Genomic DNA, 24,895 nt, shown 5'->3' on the forward strand with positions numbered 1-24,895 from the left:
CGCCCCAATAGGTCCACAGACGATGCAATCGCCACCACACTGCCCTATCCCTTCTGGACAAGAAGCATATCTATTTAACTTCTTGTCAATATGGGGGCGCTGTTTCCACTTTGGAAAAAATTGCGCCCAAATTAAACTGCCTCGTACTCTATTCTAGATCGTACAATATGCATATTATTATTACTATTGGATAGAAAACACTCAAGTTTCTAAAACTGTTTGAATTATATCTGTGAGTAAAACAGAACTCATTTTGCAGCAAACTTCTGGAAGTGAAAAATCTGAAAACGATGCTCTGTTCCAGGGCCTGCCTATTGAATTGCCTTATATTTATGGATATGCATGCACTGCATACGCCTTCCACTAGATGTCAACAGGCAGTGGAAGGTGGAATGGGGTGTCTAGCTTGATCTGAGGTCGAACAAGAGCTCTTGGAATGACGTGTCCAGAATTTCCTTTCTCTACCTAGGCGCGGGAAGCACCTCCCTATTGTCTTATGATAAGCGTTCGGTATACACGGCTAATATCTCCGGCTTTGTTTTTATTTGATACATATTAGAAAAACATCATAAAGTAGGTTTTTTCAACCGAGTTTCATCAGTTTATTCAACGTTTAATGGGACTTTTGGAGTTTTCCGTTCTCTGCGTCGAGAGAAATTGGGAACGTCATCAACATTGGCTAGCCTTGTGGAGCGAATTCGACAGGAGAGAAGGACATTCTAAAACCAAACAACGATTTATTCTGGACCTAGGACTCCTTGTACAAGATTCTGATGGAAGCTCAGCAAAAGTAAGAACAATTTATGATGTTATTTCGTATTTCTGTGGAAAATGTTTAGTCCTATTATCCGCCCTTTTTGCGGGCGCTGTCTCGCTATAACGTAAGCTGTTTGTTATGGTAAAGTTATTTTTAAAAATCTAACACGGCGGTTGCATTAATAACTAGTGTATCTTTCATTTGCTGTCCAACATGTATTTTTTAGTAAAGTTTATGATGAGTTCTTTGGTCAGATTAGGTGAGTGTCCAAAATAGCTCCGGACAATTTGGTGAATCGATGCTACATATTCACAATGTATAACCACGGTTTGCAGCTCTAAATATGCACATTTTCGAACAAAACATAAGTGTATTGTATAGCCTGATGTTATAAGACTGTCATCTGATGAAGTTGGTCAAGGTTAGTGATTAATTTTATATCTTTTGCTGGTTTTTGCAATCGCTACCTTTTGCTGCTAATAAATGCATTTGTGTGTTTGGCTATTGTGATAAGCTAATATAATGCTATATTGTGTTTTCGCTGTTAAACACTTAAAAAATCGGAAATATTGGCTGGATTCACAAGATGTTTATCTTTCATTTGCTGTACACCATGTATTTTTCATAAATGTTTTATGATGAGTATTTAGGTATTTCACGTTGCTCTCTGTAATTATTCTGGCTGCTTTGCAGCTACCATCAAAAATATCACCAATGTAAAACTATGATTTATACCTCAAATATGCACATTTTCGAACAAAACATACATTTATTGTATAACATGTTATAAGACTGTCATCTGATGAAGTTGTTTCTTGGTTAGTGACTAATTATATCTCTATTTGGTCGGTTTTGTGATAGCTACCTATGCGGTAGAAAAATTGTGAAAATATGCGGTTGACTCTTTTGCTATTGTGGTTAGCTAATAGAAATACATATTGTGTTTTCGCTGTAAAACATTTTAAAAATCGGAAATGATGGCTGGATTCACAAGATGTTTATCTTTCATTTGCTGTATTGGACTTGTGATTTAATGAAAATTATATTATATGATATCCCTGTCCCGCTAGGCTATGCTAGTCAGCTTTTTTGATGAGGATGCTCCCGGATCCGGGATGGGTAGCAATGAAAGGTTTAAGAATGCTGTTCATTGACTATAGCTCAGCATTCAACACCATAGTACCCTCCAAGCTCATCATCGAGCTCGAGGCCCTGGGTCTGAACCCCGCCCTGTGCGACTGGGTCCTGGACTTCTTGACGGGTTGCCCCCAGGTGGTGAAGGTAGGAAACAACACCTCTTTGCTGATCCTCAACACTGGGGCCCCATAAGGGTGCGTGCTCAGCCCCCTCCTGTACTCCCATGTTCACCCATGACTGCGTGGCCATGCACGCCTCCAACTCAATCATCAAGTTTGCAGTCGACACAACAGTAGTAGGCTTGATTACCAACAACGATGAGACAGCCTACAGGGAGGAGGTGAGGGCTCTGGGAGTGTGGTGCCAGGAAAATAACCTCTCACTCAACGTCAACAAAACCAAGGATCTGATCGTGGACTTCAGGAAACAGCAGATGGTGCACCCCCCATCCACATTGATGGGACCGCAGTGGAGAATGTGGAAAGCTTCAAGTTCTTCGGGCGTACACATCGCTGGCAAACTGAAATGGTGCACCCACACAGACGGTGTGGTGAAAAAGGCGCAACAGCGCCTCTTCAACCTCAGGAGGCTGAAGAAATTTGGCTTAACACCGAAATTGTGCATCTGTAAAAGTTGAGGGTTTGAGAGCATCCTGTCGGGCTGTATCATCGCCTGCTACGGCACCCCCCACAACCGCAACGCTCTCCAGAGGGTGGTGCAGTCTCCCCAACGGATTACCAAGGGCAAACTTCCCGCCCTATTGGACACCTACAGCATCCGATGTCACAGGAAGGCCAAAACGATCATCAAGGACATCAACCCCCCCGAGCTACTGCCTGTTCACCCCGCTATCATCCAGAAGGCGAGGTCAGTACAGGTGCATCAAAGCTGGGACCGAGAGACTGAAAAACAGCTTCTATCTCAAGGCCATCAGACTGTTAAACAGCCATCATGAGCACATCAGAGGCAGCTGCCTATAGACATAGAATAGGAATCACTGGGCCTCCCGGGTGGCGCAGTGGTCTAGGGCACTGCATCGCAACGCTAGCTGCGCCACCAGAGTCTCTGGGTTCGCGCCCAGGCTCTGTCGCAGCCGGCCGCGACCGGGAGGTCCGTGGGGCGACGCACAATTGGCCTAGCGTCGTCCGGGTTAGGGAGGGTTTGGCCGGTAGGGATATCCTTGTCTCATCGCGCTCCAGCGACTCCTGTGGCGGGCCGGGCGCAGTGCGCGCTAACCGAGGGGGCCAGGTGCACGGTGTTTCCTCCGACACATTGGTGCGGCTGGCTTCCGGGTTGGAGGCGCGCTGTGTTAAGAAGCAGTGCGGCTTGGTTGGGTTGTGCTTCGGAGGACGCATGGCTTTCGACCTTCGTCTCTCCCGAGCCCGTACGGGAGATGTAGCGATGAGACAAGATAGTAATTACTAGCGATTGGATACCACGAAAATTGGGGAGAAAAGGGGGTAAAATAAAAGAAATAAAAAAGAATAGAAATCACTGGCCACTTTTAGAAATGGATCACTAGACACTTTAATAATGTTTCTGTTTCTAGCATTACTCATCTCATATGTATAAACTGCACTCCACACTATTCTACGGTATCTTAGTCACTTTTAAATTGTGTTCATATTGCATCACCCGTTTTGTATGTATATACTGTATTGTATTCTATGCTTCACCACTGACTGTTAAACAGCCATCTCCAGCACATCAGAGGCTGCTGCCTATAGACATAGATTAGGAATCACTGGCCACTCTAAGGAAATGATCATAGCCACTTTAATAAACTGTACTCTATACTATTCTACGCTATCTTAGTCACTTTAATTGTGTGTAAATATTGCATCACCCATCTCATATGTATATACTGTATTCTATACTATGCCACTGTATCTTAGTCCAATGCCGCTCTGACATATGTATTCTTAATCCATTCCTTACTTAGATTTACTTGTATTTTGGGTATATGTTGTGAAACTGTTAGATATTACTTGTTAGGTATTACTGCACTGTCGAAGCTAGAAGCTCAAGCATTTCGCTACACCCACAACAACACCCACAATAACATATGCGAAACACGTGTATGTGACCAATACATTTGATTTGATTTAGGATATAGACTCAGTGGCCAGTTTATTCGGTACACCACCGCCACCAGCCTGTACCGTTGACACCAGGCAGGATGGTGCCATGGACTCATGCTGCTTACACCAGATCCTGACGCAACAGGAACCGGGATTCGTCGGACCAATCAATGTTTTTTTCACTCCTCAGTTGTCCAGTGTTGGTGATCACGTGCCCACTAGAGCTGCTTCTTCTTGCTTTTCTGCTGATTGGTTTGCAACCCAGTGTGGTCTGCTGCAATAGCCTATCCGTGACAAGGACTGGCGAGTTGTGTGTTCCCGAGATGCCGTTCTGAACACCACTGTTGTACTGCGCCGTTATTTGCCTGGTTGTGGCCTGCCTGTTAGTTTGCGCGATTCTTGCTATTCTCCTTCGACCTCTCATCGAGCTGTTTTCAACCCACAGGACTGCCACTGACTGGATGTTTTTTGTTTGTCGCACCATTCTCTGTAAACCCTAGAAACTGTCGTGCGTGAAAAGCCCAGGAGGCCGGCCTTTCTGAGATATTGGAACCGGCGTGCCTGGCACCGACGATCATACCACACTGTCACTTACGTCATTAGTTTTACCCATTCTAACATTCAATCGAACAGTAACTGAATGCCTCGATGTCTGCCTGCTTTATAGAGCGAGCCACGGCCACGTGACTCACGGTCTGTAGGAGCTAACCATTTTCGTAAATGGGGTGGTGACAGTCTATATACCCCTTGTACATTTCTTTACATTTTGCTGCCTTAAAATTTTTATCTAAAAATGGATTAGGGTAAGTGTACTTATTAAGCCCCCCCAAATCTAAGTTTAGACATTTCTAACATATAAAATCATAGATTATTCACTCGTGACGTTTTGACCACATTTCAAAAATATATATTTTTTATAACAAATAAATATTTGATCAAACGTGAAAAGTACTGAATGTACTTAATGTACCCTTTAAGCCCATAGGTGTTCCAAATAAGTCCCCCTCTTAAATAATACATTTTTATTCATTTCCAAATGTCCAAAACCTACAAACTGACATTTCTTATGTAAAATTGTATTATATGAATCACCCCTGAAGTTAAACTGATCATTACTATTCATCATGAAAGTAGCACTCATAACATAACAAGATCTATGTGGACTTAGGCTTCTGTTCTTTGACAACCAGTACACGCCTGATTCAACTAATCATAGACTTTAATCAAGACCTTAATCAGGTGTGTTACTGCTTGGTTAGAACAAAACCCTGCACCAACACCAGCCCTCTGGATAAGAAGCTATGCACACAGACTGTAACACACACAACTTTCAATTGATTATCTGAAAGGTGATTCACATTTGCTGTACTGCTATTCTTGTTAATTATTTAAACTCGTCTTCCTAAAGCCTATCTGAAGACCATTTCAAATCTCCCTCTCTACTGTATTACGAAGGTACAAGTGGTGGACAAAAAAACTGAATCACCTTGATGAATGAATGACAACAATATGACAACCCCCCCCCCCCCAAAAAAAAGTGCATGAGAAGTAGCCCAATAGTCATCCTCTTGCCCCTCATTTGTTGGCATATTTGTTTACCCAATTGTATGAGAAATATTATTTCTCGCCTATATAAAAGTAAAGTTTGAAAGATATCCAAAACCGTATCGCAAGTGTGGCGCATTTGCGTTTCGACAGAGCGTCAGGGATAAACAAGAACATTGGGATTGGAGTTCACAGGGAGCCAGCTGTGGTCCGTACAATCATCACCCTGACATCCATCACCCCTGATATTATTCTTCCGTCTCTGCATCAACGACTACCTGTCCACTCCAAAGGACTTGAGGTTTCTAAATGTTATTAATAGTTTCCAGTCTTGGTATGGGCACAATGGCTAGATGGCTAGATGTATACGTTGTTTTAATTTTTTTAATCAACTTAAATCTGAACAAAAGACATACTTATGCTCATGTTCATTGAATATTGGGATATCAACACACCATCCCCATGTGTTTCATTGCAAACTGGGCTTAATTGGAACAACAGTGATTTTATAGTTTAAAAAAAAGACAGAATAGGAAAGCCTACTCCATAAAATATTTGGAAACCAATGGTTTGGGGTGTAAATATACACTTGAGTGTACAAAACATTATGAGCACCTTCTCATTCCATGAGATGAGACTGACCAGGTGATTTCAGGTGAAAGCTATTGATTTTACTTGTTAAATCCACTTCTATCAGTGTAGATGAAGGGGAGGAGACAGGTTTAAAGAAGGATTTTTAAGCCTTGAGACAATTGAGACATGGATTGTGTTTGTGTGCCATTCAGAGGGTGAATGGGCGAGACAAAAGATTTAAGTGCCTTTGAACAGGGTATGGTAGAAGGTGCCAGGCGCACCAGTTTGTGTCTGCAATGCTGCTGGGTTTTTCACGCTCAACAGTTTCCTGTGTGTATCAAGAATGGTCCGCCAACCAAAGGACATCCAGCCAACTTGACACAACTGTGGGAAGCATTGGAACATGGGCCAGCATCCCTGTGGAACGCTTTCAACACTTTGTAGAGTCCATGCCCTGATGAAATGAGGCTGTTCTGACGGAAAAGGGGGGAGTGCAACTCAATATTAGGAAAGTGTTCTTAATGTTTTGTACACTGTGTAGACTACGATATTATGCAAAGTTAGTTTTGATCAAATGTAATAATATTTATTTATTGCCATATTCTGTATAGATTGTGGTTTTTGTGCTACTATACCCTTTAACCCTCGTACCTGTATACAGGTTGAAAATGGCCGATTTGGGCACTGCTAAACATCTAAATTGGAACACAGTGGCTGTACAGTAACATGCTATACATGACGTCAGAGCTCTGGCTCCTCGCTTCACAGCGCCGTATGGGTTTCGGCTGACAGCCGTTCTTGAGCACCGCACACAACAAGAAGTTGCCCCCATCCTTCCCACTAATTTGGGCATCTTTTGGAAATGTTTTGTCTGAGTGAGGGAAATGCTGCAAATGAAGAGGACTTCTATGTAGTTTGAATGCTGAGTCGTTGAGAATTAATAATCAATGCCGCTTTGATGTCATACAAGCAAGCCAAACACCTGTGAGTCCAATTGTGCATAAAACGTATGTAATGTACCGTGTCAACGTTTATGATCGCTTTGTTTTGATGTACAGTTACAAGATGACACGGCGTTGGGGTTTTTCTGAACAAGATGAGCCTGTTTGTCTATTGTGAAGAAAATGTACCCCGGGACACGCACCCGAATGCACTCAGGACTCCTTTCTATGTGTCGCCAAAGTTATGATCCGTTTCCCTATATTGCATATTATGGAAGCTTAACACTGTAATATCATCTTTTATAACTTAGCTGGTCATGTCGACTGAACGGGCTTTCAAATGATGCCCACCTGACTCGGATTGTGGTTTATACTGGGCCGTTTTTGGATTGCGTAAACAAGTCATTGTGTGAGGGTGAGGATGCAGGGTTGTGTTCCAAACATAACTACAAGTGTGCTTGCTCTAGTTCCTCAACGGCATCGCGAGGAGAGCTCAACAAAGCACCTTATAGTTGATGACTCTTTGAGTCATTAAAGTGCATTGAAATTACTTAGGATTGTGCACATTTTGGAGAGGTGTGTGGCCACTTGGAGAGACCTGTTAGTCCTCTCACTCAAAACCTTGTAATTTTTTTGTCTTGTTGCACCTGTCCCACTTTTTCCAGGAATATTCTTATTGTGTTACTGGATGTGTCCAGAGTATTTTCAGATTTAATTATCAACAAATGTGGCTAAAAGTACACAAAATGTAAAATTCACATAAAATCAACAGTGTAATGTTTGGATTCAGTCTTGTCAGGTGAACTGTTATGACCTCACCTTTTGGTCTAATAATTTTCTCATAACCTCAAAACTGTACCCTTTCAATTTCTACCATGATTATGCCTATTATTTTCACAAAATAAACATTTAACTTTAGCTCTCTCCATATAGGCCAGTTCCCACCTAAGTGTAAAGGGTTAAGCCCAGCTGAGGAAAAATTGAATTTTTCTAAAATGGCATCTATGTATACAAATGCAAGGTTCATTTAACAGTATGCATTTAAAAAATGTATGCTGTGAATCCCTGAAATCTCTTGTTCTAGTTCACCAAGTTATGTTGCCACTGTGTGACTTTGACATGCAGGCATGACTGCTAGCGTGTGCTTATACAGTGCCTTCAGAAAGTATTCATACTCTTTGACTTTATTCCACATGTTGTTGTGTTCCAGCCTGAATTCAATATGGATTAAATAGATTTTCCCCCTCCATCTACACACAATACCCCATAATGACAAAATGAAAACGTGTGTAGATTTAAATAAAATGTTATTATTGAAAATGAAATGCATAAATATTTGATTTACAGAAGTATTCACACCCCTGAAATACATGTTAGAATCACCTTTGTCAGCGATTACAGCTGTAAGTCTTTCTGGGTAATTCTTTTAGAGCTTTCCACAACTGGATTGTGCAACATTTGCCCATTTTTGATTATTTTCAAAATTCTTTAAGCTCAGTCAAATTGGTTGTTGATCATTGCTAGACAACTATTTTCAGGTCTTGCCATAGATTTTCAAGTAGATTTAAGTCAAAACATTCACAGTCTTCTTGGTAAGCAGCTCCAGTGTAGATTTGGCCTTGTGTTTTAGGTTATTGTCCTGCTGAAAGGTGAATTCATCTCCAAGTATCTGGTGGAAAGCAGACTAAACCAGGTTTTCCTCTAGAATTTTGCCTGTGCTTAGCTCCATTCTGTTATTTTTTTTATCCTGGAAAAACTCCCCAGACCTTAACAATTACAAGCATACCCATAACATGATGCAGCCACCACTGTGCTTGAAAATATGGAGAGTGGTACTCAGTAATGTGTGGTGTTGGATTTGCCCCAAACTTAACACTTTGTAGTCAGGACAAAAAGTTATTTACTTTGCCATATTTTTTGCAATATTACTTTAGTCCCTTGTTTGCAAACAGGATGCATGTTTTTGAATATTTTTTATTCTGTACGGGCTTCCTTTTCACTCTGTCAATTAGGTTTGTATAGGGGAGTAGCTACAATGTTGTTGATCCATCCTCTGTTTTCTCCTGTCACAGCCATTAAACTCCATAACTGTTTTAAAGTCACCATTGGCCTTGCGGTGAAATCCCTTCACCGGCAACTGAGTTAGGAAGGACGCCTGTATCTTTGTAGTGACTGGGTGTGTTGATATACCATACACCATCCAAAGCGTAATTAATAACTTCACCATGCTCAAAGAGATGTTCAATGTCTGCTTTTTTTATTTTTACCCATTGACCAATAGATGCCCTTCTTTGCAAGGTATTGGAAAACCTCCCTGGTTGAATCTATGTTTACTGCTCGACTGAGGGACCTTACAGTTAATTGTATGTGTGGGGTACAGAGATGAGTGGGGTCATTAAAAAATGTTAAACAACTTATTATGTGACTTGTTAAGCAAATGTTTACTCATGAACTTATTTAGGATTGCCATAACGAAGGGATGAATACATATTGACTTAAGACATTTCAGCTTTTCATTTTTAATTCATTTGTAATTTTTCTAAAAACATAACTCCACTTTGACATTATGGGATATTGTGTGTAGGCGAGTGACAATTTTTTGGGCATTTTAATCAATTTTAAATTCAGGCTGTAACACAACAAAAATTTGGGGGGAAAAGGGGTGTGAATACTTTCTGAAGGCACTGTATCAGCACATTAATATCTTAATTTTACATAAAATATGATCACTTATATTTTTTTACCCTTTATTTAACTAGGCAAGTCAGTTCAGAACAAATTCTTATTTTCAATGACGGCCTAGGAACAGTGGGTTCACTGCCTTGTTCAGGGGCAGACTGACGTTTTTTTACCTTGTCAGCTCGGGGATTCGATCTTGCAACCTTTCGGTTACTAGTCCAACGCTCTAACCACTAGGCTACCTGCCTCCCCAACTGAGAAGGTGCACTTTTTTTGATGTTATTCAACATGTTTTTCAAGAAGAAACAGTTCAACTTTTCTTTCACTTTCAAAACGTGGAATAGGTTGTGTAGATTGGTAGGGAAAAATCTAATTTAGTCCCTTTTTTAGGTAGAATTTTTAAGGCAACTGTGAAGATCGCAAGGGTTGTGTAGACTTTCACTAGGCAGCGTTAGGGCAGCTTGGCTTCTCTTCTCCATGTCCTTCCCCCTTCTTTCCTCCTTTCTGTTTTTAGGATATACTGTACAGCAGCGCAGCTTGGCTGTATGTTTCAGACATGGTCAGTTGAGACAATTGAGACCGCTTCCAGACTGGGAAGGGACTGCTTTCTATGTGAGGATTTTGATGACGAGCTGTGAGGGAGCTTTGCCAGAGTCTGCTCGCCACCCTTCACTGATTTTATTCTCTACTAGTCCTGGGCCCATATCCATCAAGGTTCTCAGAGTAGGTCCTGCTCTAGGATCTGTTTTGCCTTTCAGAGCGTACTAAATAAGACCGTGGGGACCTGCTCCTAGATCAGAACTCTTACTCTGAGATGCTTTATGAATACGGGCCAGACCAGTCTGCAGGGTCGAGGTCCGCACCCCTCTCTTGGCGCTGTAAATCTGGAAAGAAACAAGTTCCTGAATCGGGAAACATTAGCCTTGATAAATTGTTAGCCTATTAAATCAACAGACGCATAAACTTCAACCATACTTTGAAATGAGTCTCACCGCTTGAAACTTTGTCATCATTTAAACTTTGATTGTCGGAAACTGAAATGTTGGTGGCTATTGATTTGTGAGGGAAGTTTTAGGCTGAAGTTTAGTTGGAGTGCCATAGTGGATGCGCTGTGCACCTCACTGTTTGTTAGGTAAATTGGTCGTCATTTGTACAGCGGAGTTTTGGAATTTTGAGTCAAGGTGTGAAATTGGAGTGGCTTGTTTGTGAGGTCGTGTGTAGCTGTTTGACACAGTGTTGGCCGTCGGTGAGGGAAAGAGTTGTTCGCGTCTGAGGTCATTTTGTTGGCCGTAGGACCATGAGGTAACCAGACCTGTCGTTTATCTGTAAACAGAATTATTTACAGTCCAAAACTCTGCCTGGCCGTATGTTTTCCTTTACTCCCTTGGCGCAGTCGGGAGCTCTGCAGTAAAGCTTTATAAATCTCAGGCACGAGCCACTGCAGATCTGTGCTCTCCTCTCCTCCTCCTCTGGTTTACTAAGCCCCTGCACTGCGGAAGGCTCGCCTGCCTGTCTGGCCCGATTCCCCCTTCTCAACTGTGCACTTGCATACTCTCTCTCATGGATTTATTAAGAATGGTGGTACTTCCCTCCCACCTAATGTTTACACCAATCCTGTGCTTTTAAATCCACCACGGGGTGTGTGTGACAGTACGAGTGCACATGACGGCACCCATCCTAATAGCGAAGTGTGTGTGTGTGTGCCTATTCCGCCTGTTGAATGTGATCCTAACAGTTTTGCTGAAAGGTGACAGAAGTTAATCCTATACGGTGCTTTGACTCTAACAAGGAAGTGAACACTGTGTACTCACTGTGAAAGCCAAGAACTGCCTCCTTCATTTAGCGGCTCGGCTAGGCTAGCCCCTTCCCTCAACTGTGTAACCCCGAACTCTGCCAGTCGACCGTCCAACCCACTATTTTCCTTCCCCAACGTCTCTTCCCCTATTTTTCTCCTCCATACACACACCATTCTCGCTATCTCTATCTCTCTCTGTCTCTCTCTGTGTCGCTCTTTGTCTGTCGCTCTCTCTCTCTCACTCTCTTTTGCACACTCTTGCTCCGGGACAGAACACGCTGTTCCTTTCCCTGACTGTGGCCTCTGGCTGTCGCTGCCGTTTCTGACGACTGCAGCACGCAGTCTCTCTCTCTCTCTCTCTGTGCTTAACCACATGATTCCCTGACCCGATGACACCCTCTTTATTTAATGTGGTTTTTTTTTCTATTCTGAGGTTATGACGAGGCACATTGGGCACACCAGCCTGTTTCCATTATCCTGATTGTCTTAGGTTTTCCCCATGTTGGGCCCAGGAGGAGTCGGGTCTTAGTTAACCAATAGCAGAGACACACAGATGGACTAGTCATTCAGTGGTTGTGTTATGGTTGTGGCCTGGGAAATGTGGTTCATTAGTCAGGATGATTTACTAAGTGAGTGTTAAGTGTGCAACCAGGCTGGACTACTGCCAGTCTGCAAATGAACCATTCCACCTGGTGGTGTGTGTACTTTGAAATGCCCACTTAACGGAGAATCATAGGCCTTGTGTCTTGTTTGCAATCCTTTTCCTTAGATGTCTGTCTTCAAATAATGTTTCACAATGTATTGACACGTCTTGTGATGCCTGAAGTTCCACCTCCTGTGTTTCTGTCCCCTGCGATGAAATCGGTTAGGGGACTGTGGATCGGTTTCCGTCCGTTCATACGTTAGTCACACGATATCTCAAGACAGCACCGGCCCGATTTTGACAAAACTTGGGTGAATGGTGTCATAAAGATCCGGCATTTACAAAATGACACTGATTGGCCCAAGGCGGGAGCTGTAGTAATTAACTGAAATGTGTGAGTCACACTAGGGAGGAAGAGGCAAAGCGAGAGTGATAACTGGGCACAAAATCTGTAGGTGGCGTTTTTCGGGATTTTTTTTGTACAGATGTCAATGAGAGAGTGTCGAGTTTGGTTAACAAATAATGAAATGGCTTATTTGCTACGTGTGGCTTATTTCATAGAATATAAGTTTCGTAGTGCTTATTTTGTTACTAGTGTACTGATAAGTAAGACGTGACATCCCGGCAACTCTGAGAAAAAAACACTTTATATCAGAGTTGTGCCTGTTGTTCACACTCGTATCTGCCTTCTCATTGGCTAGAATGGTCTCACCTGATCTTGCCTCCTTCCGACTGCCTTCCAGTCTGAGAATCAGTCTCTTTAGCTAACATTCCACTCCTTGCCACTTCCAAAGAGTCTTTTGGCCCATGACAGGGAGTACAGGAAGTGGATTAGTTAGAGATTGGTACCCAGGCTAACTGCCTTCCATTTTGGAAGACATTTATTTGAATATTTAGTGGCCACTTGAGTATCTGGTCAATTTAATGGGTCACACACGATAACGGAAACTTATTAGTTACACGGGATATCTCAATTGGCCCAAGCGGGGGCGCTGCATCACTCGTGGGGGACGACATGTTTACTGTTGACTTGTTTTTAGTCCTCCTGATGTACTGAAAACGGCCTTGTGCTGACATATAGCAGCATTGAATTCTGGGGCCTCCTGTTTTGCTCGTGGCGAGTGTGATGCACACGGACTCATCTGTTGTGACGCAGGCAGACGGGGCCAGGGACAGAGAAGGGGGTACTACCCTGGGAGGAACATGTTGTCACTGACGTGTGTGAGACCTCAGAGGCACTAAGTCCCCTTTTGAAGGGCCTGGTTGTGCTGGAGAGGTGGACAGCGAGTGCTGGTTGTGACCTCACTGAAGGACCCTAGACACACACGCTCCACTCAGGTGTGTGTGTGTGATGATGATGACTAAGCACTGCCGGGGCTCAGTGAGAAAGGCTAGAGGACTGGGGAGTGGAAATGCTTGATGTAGCCCTCGTGGTGACATATATATACTGTCGTTCGTGTATACGTTCTTTGATAGACACACACACACACCTTCATTTGCACAGACTTTCTCTCACACATACATACACACACACACACACTTTCACGATGTACTGAGTCAGTGTATTTTTCTTTCATCTTTCCCCCTCTTCACCCGCTGCAGCAGTCCCTTTGAGGAATGTCTGAGAGTAAAACGTGACAGTTGCACATTTCTCTGTTCCCCTAATTGCCACTCCGTTCCTCGGCCAGGCGCTCTCTGTGTCCCGCATATACGCCTAAAAAGCAGTAGCCCCTTCACAGTCAGCTGACACCAGAAATCGCACGCGGTGGCAGGCGGCGCCTCTGACAGCCTTCTGCACCATAAATGTACGTCCTGTCTGCGTGTGGGCCCGGCCTCCCTCCCTCCATCCCTTCCTCCCTCCATCCCACCACTCTGCTGCCTGCTCTGCTTTGCGGCTCAGGTTCCCACTTCACGTCCCTGGTGGCTCCACAGTTTTGCTCACATGATCACGGCCCTCTAGTTAAGGATATGTCAAATCATGTGCATCAGAGGTGGAGATGTATGCTACTTGTATGGCTCTGGTCGGTGCTGGCCTATTACTTGCTGCAAATGTACTCTATTCCACTGAATGGAATACCCCTGTGATACTTTGCCTTGCCTACTATATATGTGTCATCATTTTCTTGTTCCGTTGTGTTTTCTCATGATCTTTTGTCCACTCTGTTCACACAATTGATACTGTATTGTTTCCATATCAAATGCTAATACCAGAAGAGTAGTGTGATATTAGGGCCATTGGACACAGCTATGCGACTGCTACTCGAGTGAAGCTAGCTGACTCCCATACTCTGTTACGGAATAAGCATGACCCTAGATAAACTTCCCAACTCTCCCTAACTGACAGAATGGCCTTGACCCTAGACCAACTCTCGCCTCTCCTCCCTTTCAGTAATAGATGATTTAACAATGCACACTGACGAGCCCTCTCCTCCCTTTCTCTCTGTATCTCTCTCTGCTGCAAAGCCAGACCTCCTCATCCCACAGGAGCAAATCTTTGAGCACGTAACTTTCCAAAATGATTTGGAGAGTATTAGGTTGATACATTTTGCACAGGGACTTTTTTTCCTTACTGAAACTGAGCAGACTTGATTTGAGCTTTTGGGCTGAAAGGTACTGTCTTCTGTCGTTCAGGTTTAGACAGTACACAGTGTACTTACTGTGAACAGGATATAATATATTTTTTCTCTAGTCTTAAAAACTCTTCTCTCTCTTCTTCCAGGCTATGCCTTCTTGCTGTTCCAAGAGGAGACCTCTGTCCAGGCCCTGATTGACGCCTGCATCGAGGAGGACGGGAAGCTTTACCTTTGTGTCTCCAGCCCCACTATCAAGGACAAACCAGTCAGTGAACGCTACAGTATTGTACTGTAATACCGTTTTCACACTACTAAGCTGAGCTAAACCGAGACAAGCCGACCTGTACTGTGCCAGTCTGGTTCTACATTCACCATAGTTGCTCTAACTGGGCTTGGAAGGGAAATGACCAAGGCAGTTCGGTTCCGGTTGGGTATAAGGGTGTAAGTGTGGATTTCTCGTCAGACACATTACTTCATTAATGATGCATTTCTTTTTTCCAGGTCCAAATCCGCCCCTGGAACCTGAGTGACAGTGACTTTGTGATGGATGGCTCCCAACCGCTGGACCCCCGCAAGACTATATTTGTGGGGGGTGTGCCCCGGCCTCTACGCGCAGGTAGGGGATTGGTCAAAACGGATGTAGATCAGTGGGATAGGTTGGTGGATTCTCTGTGTAAGATCGACTGGCGTAGACCGTAGTCTCTACAGGCTGTAATCAAAAATACAGTTTTGCCAGTGAGAAAGCGATCCACGTTGTTTCCAGGCGGTTCGCTAACTGCTGGTCATGTAAAGTGTTCATGCAAGGCCCTTTAGGTGGTTCAGTATTTCTGTGCTTGGGACCAACATCACTGACTGGCTGTCTGCTATGTGACCTATGCTAGTTATATCAACAGTCAAAGACGACTACTGTAATGCACACTCTCAGGACAATGTTATTCAAGTCGCATCATTCTGCTTGTCTGGTAAAAAATATGAATCTCCACTTTTTTCCTCAATTTTCATGAGACAAACTAGAGGCATGCAGTCAAAACATTCTCTATCTCTCTCGTCCTCTCGTCCTCTAGTGGAACTAGCTATGATCATGGACAGGCTGTATGGGGGTGTGTGCTACGCCGGCATTGACACTGACCCGGAGCTCAAGTACCCCAAGGGGGCGGGCCGTGTGGCCTTCTCCAATCAGCAGAGCTACATCGCCGCCATCAGCGCCCGATTTGTTCAGTTGCAGCACAACGACATTGACAAACGGGTGAGTGAGACCAAACACTGTGTTCAGGATGTCTGTCTCCATAGCAATAGTGCTTCAGGAGTTGCCCTAGAAGTTGGATAACAGGGAGATATCTTTAGCAGATGAAGAATGACTGGGTTGTGTCCATTAGGGCACACAGCAGAAAAGGTTTTGCAACAGGGAACAAAAAGGAGTGTTTCTCATTGGACAAGTCCAGGTAGTCCCTCCCTGTTTGTCAGTTTTCTTCCGTTTGGTGCCGAATGAACACGACCCTAGTGTAACCTCCCAGTATGGCCTAGTGTAGGCGTTCTTATTTTTTTATTTAACCTTTTATTTAAATAGGCAAGTCAGTTAGGAACCAATTCTTATTTACAATGACGGCCTACCCCGGCCAAACCCGGACGACGCTGGGCCAATTGTGTGCCGTCCTATGGGACTCCCAATCACGGCCGGATGTGACACAGCCTGGATTCAAACCAGGGACTGCAGTGACGCCTCTTGCACTGAGATGCGGTGCCTTAGACCGCTGCGCCATTCGGGAGCCCAATGGTGTGCTGCTGTGGATCTGAACTCTTTAACTCTCCTTAAGACCCTATACATAAGAGCTGTCATTATATGCTGGTGTCCAACCGACAGTTCGGCGCAGCCTACAATACAGGGAGCCCCGGTTAGTTCTGTGGAATAGAGTTGGCTGTGTAATCACCCTGGCCTTTGGCTGCTGGAGGGCTGACCGATATTTGAAGTCCCAGACGTGGGGAAGGTTTAATTATAGGACTTCCTTATACATGAATATTCACTTTAGCCGTGGCCAGGTTATTTTGAGCGAGCTAGCCCTATAGAGCATGGCCTATCGTGACCAACCAAGACTGGTCGTCTGCCAGCCCAGAGAGGCTAGTCTCAGTGGGGGCTGCTTGTTCCACACTCCCTCTATGCTGCCATAATCCAATATCCAACCCCAGTAGCTGGTTGAGCAGGCAGTGTCTTCATTCAGACTACTGCCCTGGGTTGGCTCTACTGTCTGACCCAGGGCCGTATTCACAGTGTCCAACAGTAGGAGTGCTGATCTAGGATCAGGTCCCCCCCCTCTCTCCATAGCCATTATTACTTAGCACCCCTAACTCGGAGGCGCTTTTTGAATATGGGCCCAGATCACTAGACCACTAGGCCTAGCTGCCACTAACGAGGCACGTAATGGCCTATAGATGACATCGCTGCACTGCAAACCCTCATTATCAGCCATAGAGATTTGGTATGAGAGAAATCTCTTCTACAGATCCCTATATTTGGCTGAGGCCAGGGAAAGGGCTGGGGGGGGGGTACATGGCTGGGGGGGGGGGGGGGGGTACATCGTTGGAGGCTCTACCCAGAGAAGCCTCTCTGCCTTCCCTTCCAAGAAGGTTTGGTCAACCACCACCTCGTCACACCCAAGTTCTCTCAGGGTTAGTTAACGTTCGTTCTTGTGGTTGAGGCCTAAAGCCTAGTTCACTGGTGTCCATCCACAACACGTTTGTTTGCACATTTTATTTCTGTTCCGTCTGGCAACACAATCATTCCGTTAACTGTCAATGGCCTCTTGGTATTGTCTTAATGGTATGTCAGAATGGTTCAATTACTGTGCCTCAGAACAGCTTCATTGTTGTACTCACTGAGGTGATACGGGTATTTATTGGCCATATTCATTAGGGCACACCATAGCAAAACATTTTGCAACGGAAACCAAAAACAAGCGCTGTTGGACACGCTCGGGTACCCTTTTTCTGTCCGTTTCCTACCGTTTGGTGCCAAATGAAAATGAGCCTGGTTGCCAGTCTGTTTCTGGCTTTGGCCATTGCTAGTCGTCGTCTTACCAGGGCTGGGGGTTTAAAGAGAACCCTTCATTACACTGTCAGGCTGTAGTGGAGGGATCGCTGTATGTAACCAGGGCCTGCTCACACACTGTGTCATCTCCATGGAGACACAGATTGGATAGTCTGTCCCTCAGCAACGGTCAACAAACTCCAAATTCTCGTGTGTGTGTGTAGACGTATACCTGCTTCCGTGCATAAAGAGTACCAGGCAGTGGCCTGAGAATGTTGTGCAACACTTGGACACATGAGTCACTTTGGCTCTTAAAATATTCACCACATCTGCTTTTGCAGTGCCTTCCTTACCCATAGAGAGGAAAATTGGAACAACTAGAGACAGAAACGTATTTGAGAAGTTGATATTTTTAGCCTTTAGGATGTCACAGTTGACATTAAACGGGCAAATAAAACATGAACAGAAATATACATTTCAGAACTCGGGAGCTAACAGCAATGTCTTGCACTTGGTCAAACATTTAGCATAAAGCATATAGACTCTGTTTACATCCCGACAATAGAGATTCAAGTTTGAGTTCAATCTACACCTCATGCCAAGAAGATAATAAGCCAGTGTCTCCTTTCTCTGACCTTCCTTCAGGTGGAGGTGAAGCCGTACGTCTTGGACGATCAGATGTGTGACGAGTGCCAGGGGGCGCGCTGTGGGGGGAAGTTTGCCCCCTTCTTCTGTGCCAACGTCACCTGCCTGCAGTACTACTGTGAGTACTGCTGGGCCAGTATCCACTCCCGGGCGGGCCGAGAGTTCCACAAGCCACTGGTGAAGGAGGGGGGCGACCGCCCTCGACATGTGTCCTTCCGCTGGAGCTGAGGGGGTCGAGATAAGCCCTGCCCCGCGGCCCCACCCCCAACACCCCCTCAACCCCCTTAACCGGGACAGCGCTACACCCCCCCCTGCTCTGCACCCCCTCCCCAGCACCTCAACATCAGTGAAGAGGATAACTACAAATACATGGGTCTTTCTTTTTCAAATTACACCGCTTGATTACGAACTCATTGTCCAGTGTACCCTTATGATGACAATAGGGTGAAGAGAAAAAAATGAATCGCAAAAGTCTATCTGCTTAGAATTTGCACTTTGGCTCAAAACTCACTAAACACACATGGGATGTTAGCAAAAAACATATTGTGGTCAAGTCCCCTGTTCCATGACTTGGTGGGTCAGGGTCTCCTGATTATACAGTTACAGTACATATATATTTAAAAAGTATATATATATATTTTTGTTTTAAATATATCTATCTAACATATAAAGATAATTAAATTCTATGGGAAAGGAGCATGCACTTATTTAAAAAATGTTTTAGGATATCGCCCCTTATATTACCAAAGGCAAAAGTGAAATCCATGCGTTCAGAAAAACTAAATAGGTGGCATAAGATGTAGCAAGACTAAACAATTATCCAGTAGTCTGGGCAATAGAAGCCCAGATAAAAAAAATTTTTTTGAAAACATGGCTATATTTGCTCTCCATTTTGACTCTGAAAATAGTAAAATTAATACCTCATAAGACGCAATCAGATTTTGTTTTGCTTTTGATTTGTAGGTCTTTATTTTTTAAATATTTTTTTTAGGACTTTATTTTCTAGTGTTATGTTGATGTAATGCTGCAATAGCTTTTGCTGCTGAATAGTACTTTATTCAGGCTAGGGTGTTATAACAACTATGATGTCACCTGGTGTTAAGGATGATGACAGGCTATCATAGGGAGAGGGGCGTACCTTATGATGCCTAGTATGATGTGGGGTGGGGGAGGGGGGTCGCCCCTAACTGCATGTTCTTTTCAATCAGGTTGCTGCATGCAGTAGAATTTCAGTCTCATGTCTACTATTCAATTCTGCCCATGTTTGCACAACACCAATATAGATGTACGTACAACTAGCATGAAACTGGACTCAACAGGGAAGACAGACTGGTAAAAGAATCCAACACCTCCAGTGAGAAGTTAACAGCCACAGGGGCAGTATGAGCAGACTGCTTCTGCACAAGGTGGCTAACATAACCAGATGACGAAACCTTCATATTAATCCTGAATCCAAGTAGATGTAGGATATATCATTTAAAACTGTCTACGATAGGTGAAGTACTTTTTTTTTTTTTTGCCGTGATTGTTAATATAATTGTGCACATTTTTTTTTTTATACCGTACGTAGTTGGGTCTGAGTATGCCTATAGAACTGTGATTTCGCTTTAAGTGTTGTTAACGTCCGACATAGAAGTCCTGTGAAACTTCATGAACTAATGTATGCACACGTATATACGTTCTCTCATACACACACACACACATTAGACAGATGGTTCTCGTTCTCTTAAACATACATACAAACATGTACATATACAGACCTAGGACGCACACAAAGTTTGACCCAAATACACAGAGCATATGACACGCAGACTAAAGTGAGCTTGAATCTGAGAAACACAGAACTGCTGTCTGTACTGTTGACAGGGTCGTGTCCCCAAAAAAACCAAAGAGCTCACATATGTTCAACTTAAACCACCAACACATACGGAGACCACAGATGATACTGTGCGAAGCATCAAGCGCTATGCCTGTGGGTTTAAAGGTGCAAGTTAGAAACATTTCTACTGTTGTGGTGACAAGGCATACGAGACAGTGATGAGAAGATAGACAGAACATTGAAGCTACTGGAGACTTGTGGTTTAGTAAACTGAGCTCCTTCTCAGCCTGCACATAAAGTTCTCTGGCTACGGGGTTGTAATAACATTGCCAGAACATTGTGTGCTTGCTGGGATTTACCATATTTATCCAGATTTTCCTGCAAAGCTTGAAGTAGAATAATGACCTGCTAAAATGGTGGACATTTTGTTTTAAATCAAAAGGCTATGGTATGGGGTGCAGTTGAATGGGGTGGGAGGGGGTGGGGTGGGAGGTATTGGGTAGTTATAAATGCAGGACAAATAAACAAAGTATTGGCTGCTGGGGTTGGTTTGGGTTTGAGCGGTGGAGTTTGGGGCTAAGTTACACTGGTTTTTAGCAGTTTTGTGGACAATCCAGTCTGGATCCTACAACATTGCGAGTTGATGTGTCGTCTCCTTTTCTGTGTGTTGCGATTTGTCCCGTGCTGGCACCCCGCCGTCCTCTCTCGGTTTTAGTCGCAAAACGGTTTGCTTTAGGACAAACCATTTTGTTTGTTTCTTGTAAAAGTAAACTAATCTAAACCGAAGATACTTTTTTATTGATAGAAAAGTCTACAAAAAAAAAAGAGGCTAACCATGAGTAATAATAAGTCTCCCTATTTAAGTGAATTCTGGGTGTTTTTGTGAGATGTCTTTCCCCGCCCAGAAGGGTTTTCTATGTTTGTTCCTTCTCTATAATAGACGTGTTATGCACTACTCTTTGTATCTGGACAGTTTAACAGTCAGCAATTGTTTTTGTTGGGAGAAAAACAAAAAGTGTGCTTTCTGACTGACATGATCTTTTGCAATACCTCAATTTTGAAATATATTAGGAGAGAAATTGATATTTTCTAAGTAAGTTTATTCAAATTAAAAAATATATATTAATTTAATTCTGCCAGAGATGATTTAACAGGTGGTTGATTTTATTTTTTGTCATGCTTATTTGCTTTTATTTTAAATTTTATTTTTTGAAAAAAAACAACTGAAGGAGCTAGAGCTTTATAACTTTAATATAATGTCGTAGTTAGCTGAAGTACAGAGTCTACCTTATTACAGAGGAGGTTAGAGTGAGTTTCCCACTGGTCTTATACCCGTGGAAGCACGGTGTCACCAAGACAAACGTAACATGAGTGGTAGTGTTCCAAGGAAAACATTAGTCCTAAAAAAAATTGTTGTTCTATATAAATAAAAGTCTATCAGGTGAACTGAAGATACTTCCCTTATTTTGTATATTTATAATCAGTCATTTACTATGCTGACCAGAATTGTGAAAGAGATCTTCTGTTCATGTTATTTTTTAAGAACTTTTTTATGTTTCCTAAAAGTATGTGTTTCATTTTGTTTTGTAAAAGCAACACCCTAATTTTGTTAGCCTGAGATTGTTTAAAAAAAAAATAGACTTTAAGCAGATGAGGTGGAGAGATAGGAATGTTTTTTAAAATTATTATTAAGAGATACAAGTGTTTCAACTGTAACTTGTTCGAAAGCCCCCAAGGTGTATCAATTGACTGGTAGCCTTCTATTCACGCAAGACTTGAATTAGTCCCATTTTTTTAAGGCTAAGAACCTCGATTCTTTGTTGTAATGTGCAATACTGTTTGTACTGTTTGTAAAAAAAAAAAATAAGAAAAAAGAAAAAGAGTCAAATCTTTATTGCAGATTTATTTTCATTGCAAGCATTGTGATTCACTAAAATCATTTTCTACTGTGTATTTACCTACTCTACATGCTAGTACCTTCCAGTAGTAATGTAGCCTTTGTACTGAGAAATTTTTCATTATTTTTAGAGATTTTTGCTAAAAAAGAAAATTATTTAAACATTTACGTATTTTTATTTCTTATTTTCTTTACAGACTTATTTCTCAACCATTAATAGTTATTTCTGGGGGAGACTTTCATATCTGGTCAATGTCATTAATATTATTTTATATTTTTACTTGGAATAAATTCATTTTATGATGCTAATTCTTTAAAAAAAAGTTACTTTTTTCATTTGTTCACTTTATTTTATTTTTGGAAGCTGAAAAACCTTTGTAATATTGTTACTTAAGTGTGTAGATTTTTTAAATGCAAAGCTTAATGTGTTAACTCGCTGATGTTGCTTACATTAGTGTGACGATGATTTAAGGAGAGGGGGAAAAAACAAAAAAAACTATGACGTTTGGTATTGTTAAGTGATTGGCAATGTAAAACAAATGAACAGGCAATAAAATAAAAAGGCAGAATGTTGTGATGTTGTGGAAGCTGGACAATGCTACTTACCACTCCTACTGCTTCTGCTACTACGGTATAACCCCACCTAGTCAATAACATTACTGTCAATAACATTGTATGGCCAAGATGTCACAACACTTCCACTGATGTGAAACATCACATTAATACCTATAAAATGTTAATCATGTTACATGACCCTCCCTTTAGTTTCAGATGGTGGGTAAACAAACCCCTGTAGGAACCTGAAAAGTGGCTATGCGCTCCAGTGAGATTGTATTTAAGAATGAATGTAAATGTTAAGATGAACTGTATAATTAAGTGGAGGGTGTGACTTGTTTTCTTTATCCCCAAACCTAGATTTCTTTAGTCACAGTTTAGTGTGTACAAACTGGCCTTTAGATTGAAATTTGAGCCAAGATACAATTTGAGCCAAGATAATATTATGTGGTGTGTTCTTCGGGGATGGCATTAACTGGATTTTTGCCCTCATATCCATAGACTATTGCTCCATATGAAGTGTTGTGACATCACCACTTCCTGTACTATAGTATTGTCATCAATAAGCGGAAAAAAACACCAATGCAAATGCTGGTCTGAGAATGTTATTTCTAGCTTGCCTTTTCTACCAGTTTGTACAGGTGGTGTTCTACTAATTAACTTCATCTCGTACTAACCCAGTGCTTTCTCCCAAGGGTCAGTATTAGTCATACCACCAAGTATTTGTCTAGTATTTATTACATTTGATTTATTTGTTAAGCAAACACTATACCCTGACAATATTAAACTACTATGTGCAACTGAAAGGAACAGTTTGGCTGTGGAGGAAATTTCATATAATCCTATCGAAATATAACTTTCATATAACACTAGATTTGGATAGTATATTCACTTATGCATCATGAATGTTCTCTCAGTAGGCCCTTCATTTTGTGATCTAAAAAAAAAAGATAAACTTGCTCAAGTTTTTTTTCTGACAAAATCACAACTTTTTAAAAGTGTTTGTTCATTAATTTTTCAAAGTAACACTTGTTTGATTACTGGTTCTATCTTGAGGCTTTGAAATTGTTGACTTGGACCTATGCTTGTCTGAATTTGCAGTATAACTGTAAAAAAACATGGAGCTCTATGCTGCTAATGCTTACTACTACTGCTTCAAGTTTGTAGTTCCCACCTTTTCCCTTTTCTGTACTAATAACAAGCAAGTCTTATTAAATATAGTTGTATGACGCTGTGAAATATTGTCATCTTTTGCATGGCCTCCTTTTCCACCTCTTTCTTATCCCTTGATGTTCTGCCTGGAGTAAGGTGCTTGACTGGTGTGTGACTGGAATGGAAAAATGTGAAGTGTGAAAATAAATCTCAAAAGAACTGAAATCCATTTAAGACCTGTGTTACATTACAGGTTACTGAAGCAATGTAGGTTTATCCGCGTCACTTTATACACCAACATCTTCGCTATACATAGTCAATCTATCTCTCTAGTCTTGTTTATACCTGGCACTAAGGGAAAGTTTGGAATTTGATTGTGCCAACATTTTCAGAAATGCATCTCTAACCTGTCCACTGCGTCGATTGTGAACATCTTTCCTGTATGCAAATTTGACCTCTTCTTTCAATATATTTAAAGACTCATATTGATGACATAAGTCAAAGGTGCCACCTGTCAATGATTTTAACGGCAGGATAATTATGGCTTCACTGTCCAGGTCTGTCAACACTTGTAAGATATCCAGACAATGTGTGCTTGACTGCCTCTGGAGGTGGGCAGAAAAATCTGATTACAATTAGTCTTAATCGTCTACACCTGTCAAAAAAAAGTGGGCACAATTTGAATGTGTACAAGACCAGGACAAAGGAGGCATGTTAGAACCAGCACAAGGTGTACCTGTAATGATTATGCGGTTTAATCAGCTTCTTGATATGCCACTAGTCAGGTGGATGGATTATTTTGGCAAAGGAGAAACGCTCATTTACAGGGATGTAAACAAAATGTGTGCATAAAAAACATGAAAAGATGTTTATGGATTTTTTGGGCAAACCTTTAATTTCAGCTCATGAAACATGGGACCAACACTTGACATGTTGCATTTATATGTTTGTGTTCTTCCTACCAGAGGGGTATACTCTGGGCTGGCTAGCCTTTTGTGGGTCCTAAGCAATTTTCTTTAGTGGAAGAAAGACATCAGTGTGACTACCAAAACCAACGGGTGCACCGTGGCGGTCAGGCACG

The 24,895-nt window shown here is 42.4% G+C and overlaps 1 protein-coding gene across 4 annotated transcripts in view; it reads left to right on the forward strand.

Moving 5' to 3' along the window:
- The window catches only part of cpeb3 (cytoplasmic polyadenylation element binding protein 3), a 68,867-nt gene extending 44,976 nt beyond the window's left edge, over positions 1-23,891 (forward strand). For all 4 annotated transcript variants that reach the window (XM_038991758.1, XM_038991762.1, XM_038991760.1 and 1 more), the window contains exons 7-10: positions 14,871-14,989; positions 15,226-15,340; positions 15,789-15,970; positions 18,392-23,891. In XM_038991758.1, the coding sequence (XP_038847686.1) occupies positions 14,871-14,989; positions 15,226-15,340; positions 15,789-15,970; positions 18,392-18,619 (644 nt within the window). In that variant the 3' untranslated portion in view covers positions 18,620-23,891. The remainder of the gene's footprint in view (positions 1-14,870; positions 14,990-15,225; positions 15,341-15,788; positions 15,971-18,391) is intronic.
- Positions 23,892-24,895: the final 1,004 nt, after the last annotated feature.

The sequence above is a fragment of the Salvelinus namaycush genome, chromosome 4 (assembly GCF_016432855.1).
Source record: "Salvelinus namaycush isolate Seneca chromosome 4, SaNama_1.0, whole genome shotgun sequence".
Classification (NCBI taxonomy): Eukaryota; Metazoa; Chordata; class Actinopteri; order Salmoniformes; family Salmonidae; genus Salvelinus; species Salvelinus namaycush.